The following is a 6,473-nucleotide window of genomic DNA, read 5'->3' as shown; positions in this document are numbered from 1 at the left end:
ATAATTAAAAAAAACTACCCTTAATAGCAGAGAAAGTCTTTCAAGGCTTATCAGGAATATTAATGCTGTGATTTGAAAAACCACACGTGAGCTTGAAATAACTCATTCTTTATGCAAGATGATGTCTAAACATTTAAATTGCCAATTCAAGTCAACAGAAGACCCTCCAAAAAAGTTGGATTTAGACCTTATTCCCCACTCATCACCATGGCAGCTGAACAACTGTAAAGGACCTTTAAAAATAGCATGTTGGTTACTGTAGTCTGTTCTCTAATGAGCCTTCTCCATCCAGTCTAGTAGGATATCCAGCTCCCCAAGGGATTTCATTGCTGCAGAAGCAGTGTTCAGCTGGAAGCAGATTGAAAGAAATATTTGGTAAATAATGACGGCAATTTGAAAATAGCGAAAAGGAACCTGAGTCTTTGCATTAGCGGATAAAGTCTCATCAATTTACCTGCCCATAATTGGTGAGAATTTGTTTATATTTCTCTATTGCTTCCTCTCCACAGTCACACACGTTTTGTTCATTCTAGAAAAATAAAAGCAAATTCATTAGGCTTTTCTCTTTTAACAAGCTGTGGCTTTCTGATTAATATGGAGACTCTTTTATAGGCTAGCTCTTGCTAAACTGTGCAAAATACGTCATTCCCTTAAATCAGACTGCCTCACCTAAGGATGAAATTCGCCCCATAGCGAGGGCTAGCTCAAGATCCCAATTAAATACTATTTTGCAGATTCAAATAGGAGCTATGTGGTGCAAGGGTAAATCTCAAAGATTCACAGTGATGAGTACACGTGAACAATTCTTTTCATGGTGTTTTGATGCTTCTGTTCCTTGTTGAAGCCCTTAGCGGTATGAACTCTCTCTTTTAAGCAAACTTTTTGGAACCTCAGGAAATGTTCTGGATGATTTATTTAATCTATACCACGTTTGTTCATATCCCTCATGTTAATGGATTTAACATACATTTTAGAGATAACCAGGATTTATTGAAACCTGACATACACATTGTCTGAATTTCTTCTTGATGCTGAGGAAAGAATTGGCTATGCTGCTGATTTTCCGGTTGACATGAGAATCCTCAGTCTCACAGTGTTTGAAGACCTTGTCCACGTAGAATCTTAACAGGTGATGGATGATGCAACATCTATCTGCAGGCTTAAGAGAAATAGTATCTTTTCTTTTTAAGTGCTTTAGAAAGTGCTATTAAAAAAACCTATAATCAGTGACCACTTCACCCATCACTAAAATGCATCTATCTTTGGTGCTAAACATGGCAGTTGAATGGATACTTTTTTAAAAAATTCTGTTTGATACATTTTGCTACAATGTTTACAATGGATTTGGGATAGATTTTCAAAAGAACTCAGCTCCCAAGAGGACTGTCCTAGGGCAGCCCCTACCTGGAGTGACTCTCCTGCGGCAGGCCACAGCATGATAGTCACGCCTGCCTCAGTTTCTCCTTCAGAGTCTTCAGTAACTCTATGCAAGCTCTCTTGACACAAATGTACCCTCCTCAGGGCTGGTTTATAATCAGACATTGGGAACACCATCCAAACAAAAGTCCCAAACACATGTAGTTCATTTCTCACCCCAGTGCAAACAGTCATTAAGATCACCGGACATCTTGTCTCATGATGCCCCACATATCACACACCAGCACCTTTGACCATGACCAGACTCTTCAGCCGTCCTCCTCTGTCCTTGTACCAGGACAGCCACCCCAACCCTTCCTGTTGGAGTGTAACTTCTACTCTTCCCAGTGGGAGCCTTCACAGCCTCTCAGCTGGGAGATCGTCTTTACCAGGGGAGCATCCCTCATTCCCCCAGCCCTCTCATGGCTCTTCTGGGTCCAGCTCTATGATCCTGGAGACATCAGCAGGTAAGCTCCTCCACTGCTCCCCTACCTTCTTTCCTTGGTTTTGGCTCAGAGCCAGCAGGTAACTCCCTCTGTTGTTCCTCCTGCCTTCAGCCTCCTCCAGTCCTGCCTCTCTGGCTTGGGGACACCAACCTGCAAATGCCTCTTGCTGTCTCCTGCCTTCAGCTTTCTCCCAGCTCCTAAGCATACAGTGTCTGTAGCAGACCTCACCTGCCCCCTGACTCCCACTGAGGCAGCTCTGATTCAGCAGGTCTCTCTTACTTATTGGGTCTCCCTGTCTCTGATTTGCCCTAGTCTTTTATAGCCCCCAGGTGCTGCCTTGCCCTCCTAATTGGCCAATGGGATCACCTGTCCTGGCACAAGGGAACTGGACTGACTTCATTCATGGGGGATGGTGTGATGGGACATAGCCACCCTGTGACAAGGACCCATTAAGGCACCTAAACAAGTTGCCTGACTTTCAATAGTGAACAGCGAGAGCTGTTGGGTGCTGAGCCCTTTTGAAAATACATCCCTTCATTGCTGCAATGTGCCTGGAGCTTGGGAAACACACAAACAAACTTTCAAATCTCCCAGCAAGTGAAGAATACACGTGACGAATACAACTGAAATTGGTAGGGAAATGTTGATGTGAAGAAGGTTATTACTCAAGTTGCCATATGATCAAGTTGCCAGGGTTATCATCCGTACCTATTAGGAAAAGTTCTATAGGATTTTAATATCAACAAGCAGCCAAGAACTTGTCTACGTGTCTCTTCCAAAAGATGATACGTCCAGCTGTACAACACCTTCTAATACATCTGAGGCTACCTACTAAATTATCAGCACCAACACCTTCCTGAAGCACCTCTGAGTAGCTTCCCATCCCAAAGGCTGATCTAGCCTGAGGCTCTTTCACTTGTGGGAGCTGAAGAGAATCACACCCAAAGAGATACAACTACAGTAATATACTGAGCAAAATGTTTTTTCCCCTGTTCATTATCCAATATTATCAACATGAAATCTTGTTTTCAAAAGAGCTGGCTACAGAAGCAAGGAGTCAGCTCTCTTAATTTATGTAACCAGCCCATATTAGTCCACTTAGCTATGTACTGTACATGTATTCATACTACAGCTGCATGGAAACCAGAATTTCTGCTTCAGGGTAAAGTCTGCTATTTTGACATTTGTTTTCATTCTGAATCAAAACAAAATGTTCAATTTCTAAATTTCTTGTGAAACAAAATTTAAAAAACTGTTTCAGGTCAATCAAAATGTTTCACTTTGATAAAATCAAAATGTTTCATTTCAATTTCAGCTTTTCTATTTTAAAATATTTTATAACATAAAATAATATAAATTTTGAAATAAAAATACATTCTGAAACAAACAAACAGAAATCAAAATATTCTGTTCCGAAAAGGTCACTTTGTTTTAATTTTTCTTTTTCTAAACCAAATGTTGTTGAAATCAACACATTCCCATGGAAAATGTCTGAGTTGACAAAACACTATTTTCTGGTGGAAAGATGTTCCCTTGGAACCTTTCAATCAGCACTAATGCACACCTTTGTGGAATTTTACAGTCAGCCTTGAGAAATGGCCCACTTAAAATTAGCTATAAAGGATAAATTCAGCAAAGGCAATAATGATACCTACAGTGAAATTGTGTAGAGAGTATGGGTATGACAAAATGCTTATGGTTCGAACGGCGTCTTTGGCTTGCTAAACAGAAAGAGAAAAATACAGTGATGTTAATGCATATTAGCTACCAGGATGTTTAGACAGCTAATGCATACAGCATATAAACAGAGCTTTTCTTCTTAAAAACTGAAAGTGAATTACATGTTGGTGATTGATGATCTCTGGAGGGCAAAATCTGCTTGAAACTCAGGTTCAGCATGCTCATCCACATATCTCATCCCTGACTTGGAGGGACCAGTGGGGAGAGGAAGAGTTCAGCCTCCAAGGCTCGTTCTGTCCTTGGCCACTTTGCTGAGACTGCCCAATGAACTGTTTTGTTCTTTAAAAGCAGTAAAGAATCCTGTGGCACCTTATAGACTAACAGATGTTTTGGAGCATGAGCTTTCGTAGGTGAATACCCACTTCGTCGTTTTGTTCTTGTCTGTGGTGTGTGGCTGCTTTTGTTTTTTTAAACTCACAAGGAACTGAACTGAGAACCACCAAAACTCATTTCACAAATAGGTCACTTAAGAGACATCAGATGGTGACAACTTTGGGGGCCTGATTCTCCATTACCCTGCACCTCGTGTTGGCATTTATACCAGTGTAAAATGCTAACACAGCTGAATGGTAGCATTATACACCCACTTTGCACTCACATGGTGATGTAAATGACTGCACAAGGTATGGAGCAAGGAAGAATCTGTCCCCGAGTCACTACTAAAGCTCCATATTGCAATCTCCTGAGCCACCCAGTCCCCAGATAACTGATTCCAAAGAGATATTGTTTGGTCAAACCATAAGTGCCCAGGCCTTTCTACAGCTACAGCGCACGAGGCAATACTTACAATGGTAGCTTTGATCGCTGTGAAGCTGGCTCTAATTTCATTAATATTCATTGAAATCATGCAAGGTCCAAACTGGAAGATTTTGTTCCCAGTTGTTGGTGCCAAATACAACCAGCACATTGTAGAAAGGAGGCAGAGGGAAAGGCAGGAGATCTTCATATTGCTGCAGAATAAGAAACTTTGGCTGGCTGGGATAGCTGATCAATGGGGAGAAAATATTTCTTCATTATCCTTCATCTACACAATTTAAAAAATATATTCTGCGACTCAGGGTTTTGTACTAGGGTGAACTCCTGCCCTTCTCACCCCCCAAGTCAACAGCAAAACTCCCATTGGCATCTATGGGACAGGATTGCATCCCTGATCCCCCTTCAGCATAATATCTGAACAGGAGCTTGCTTAGGAGTGGTTTTTAATTTTAAAATCTACTCCCCTAAAAACAGTTAGCCAAGCCATTAGTCCTCACGAAGGCATATTCACGTGAACACTTCCAGTTTTCACATTTTTTCAGTATCTACATGAAAAATATATATTTGGTGGACAGGAAAGGAAATACAAGTGTATATTAGATAGATTCATGTTACATATTTATCATACAACATGAGTGCATATATATGCATAATATATATAGTATATTACATATAGTATAGATGTGAATATTTATAAATGCTATATACACACACACACACACACACACATAGAGAGAGCTGGTTAAAAGTTTTTAATTAACAATTTATTTTCAGTGAGAAATGGCTTTTCAAAGGCAATGACCATTTCTGTGAAAAAAAATTCCTATCATTTTTAAAAATACCTTGATTAAATGAAAGTAAATTGAAATGTTCATTTAATTTATTTCAAAGTTTAAAATTTTTGTTTTGTTGCAGTTCTTGGGTTTTTGTTTTGTTTTATTTGTTTGTTTGTGCTTCCTCCCTTTTCTTCGGTTCCCCCCACCATTTCTCTCCTTCCCCCCCATAAGGGCGAGAAGGAAAACCAAAACTGAAATAAAACAAATTCCGATTTGAAATTTATCAAAACAAAAACTTTCCTTTTGGATTTGTTCAGTCCAAACATTGAAAAAATCCATAATTTATTTTGAATGAAAAAAAGTGTCTTCTCAAATAAAATTTGTCATGGAAAAATTCATGTAGCCCTAATTACATATTTCAAACTTTTGAACTTAAAAGCAGCTGGATTGGAGGCAATTGCCAGAAAATTTCCCCAGACTGATAGCCGTGCCGAGACCAAGCATAGATAGTTGCATCCAAAAGAGAATTTTTTTCCCTCAGAAAATTAGGAGCAACTGAAAGTATGGGCTACCACAAAAATAATTTTGATACCTTAACTATTGTTTTGATACCACTGAAAATTAGCTTATTTATTACAAAATCTCATAGATATGTAGGCATATGTATGTATGTATATACACATGGATATACATATATAGCTATGCAGAGCATGTGAATATAAATATATGACTTATAGACAGGTACAACAGATGGATTGACTGCATAGGTAGACAAATATATTGGTGCCTTACCTTATTCTGTAATACGTATTCGCTTGCTTCTTGATGTGCTGTCTCACCTGGAGAGTGCTGATCATTTTTATGCAGGAGTAGGGAGGAAACACCTCTGGATCAACTTTTGGGATTCTTCCCACTTTTCTCATTACTTGATTTCCCTTCCTAATTTTATGACTTAATTGGCTAATAAAAGGGGCCAAGTTTCTCTCCCACGGGTGTTATTCCTGCACATGGGAGTGGAAGGTATAGGAGTTTCCGTTGTCCCTTGCGGGGGAGAGGCAGGGCTTTGCATAGGTGTTACGTCGATTAACCTGCAGATCGTAAGAGATCTGATGGAGTCCGGGGGCTGACAACACCCATCCCTTTCCCCTTCCTGTGGCTTCCTCCTATCTTGGAGGAATAGTGCTGCCAGGGGCTTTCTGGAAAAAGGCTGCCCCTGGACTCCTTTAGGGGACAAGGAGTTAGTGTGGGGGATGGAGTTTCACAGCAGAGATATGAAGCAGAGCTGGAACTGCTGAAGGCTGGAGCTTCTGGTGTCATGGCGAGATTGGCTCCAGCTGAA

The 6,473-nt window shown here is 40.2% G+C and overlaps 1 protein-coding gene across 1 annotated transcript; it reads right to left on the bottom strand.

The window, feature by feature from the left end:
- Positions 1–230: 230 nt before the first annotated feature.
- LOC123368098 (interleukin-20-like) lies at positions 231–4,548 on the bottom strand. The gene is made up of 5 exons (XM_045012594.1): positions 4,390–4,548; positions 3,518–3,583; positions 1,007–1,159; positions 455–529; positions 231–348 (listed from the first exon to the last, which is right to left on the bottom strand). The coding sequence occupies exons 1-5, from the start codon at positions 4,546–4,548 to the stop codon at positions 271–273; spliced, it is 531 nt and encodes a 176-aa protein (XP_044868529.1). The 3' UTR covers positions 231–270.
- Between the last annotated feature and the right edge of the window lie 1,925 nt (positions 4,549–6,473).

This window comes from Mauremys mutica, chromosome 4, assembly GCF_020497125.1.
Source record: "Mauremys mutica isolate MM-2020 ecotype Southern chromosome 4, ASM2049712v1, whole genome shotgun sequence".
In the NCBI taxonomy this organism is placed as follows: Eukaryota; Metazoa; Chordata; order Testudines; family Geoemydidae; genus Mauremys; species Mauremys mutica.
Note: the sequence above shows the minus strand (reverse complement) of the source record. Positions and strands in the feature narration are given on the sequence as shown.

Bases quoted from the DNA above. Each gene is read 5' to 3' on its own strand.
- LOC123368098 (XM_045012594.1), bottom strand. From the start codon at position 4,548: ATGAAGATCTCCTGCCTTTCCCTCTGCCTCCTTTCTACAATGTGCTGG. The intron at 3,584-4,389 runs GTAAGTATTGCC...CTTTCTGTTTAG, and splicing joins CAGCGATCAAAGCTACCATT to CAAGCCAAAGACGCCGTTCG. The intron at 1,160-3,517 runs GTAGGTATCATT...ATTTCTCTTAAG, and splicing joins ACTCTCTACACAATTTCACT to CCTGCAGATAGATGTTGCAT.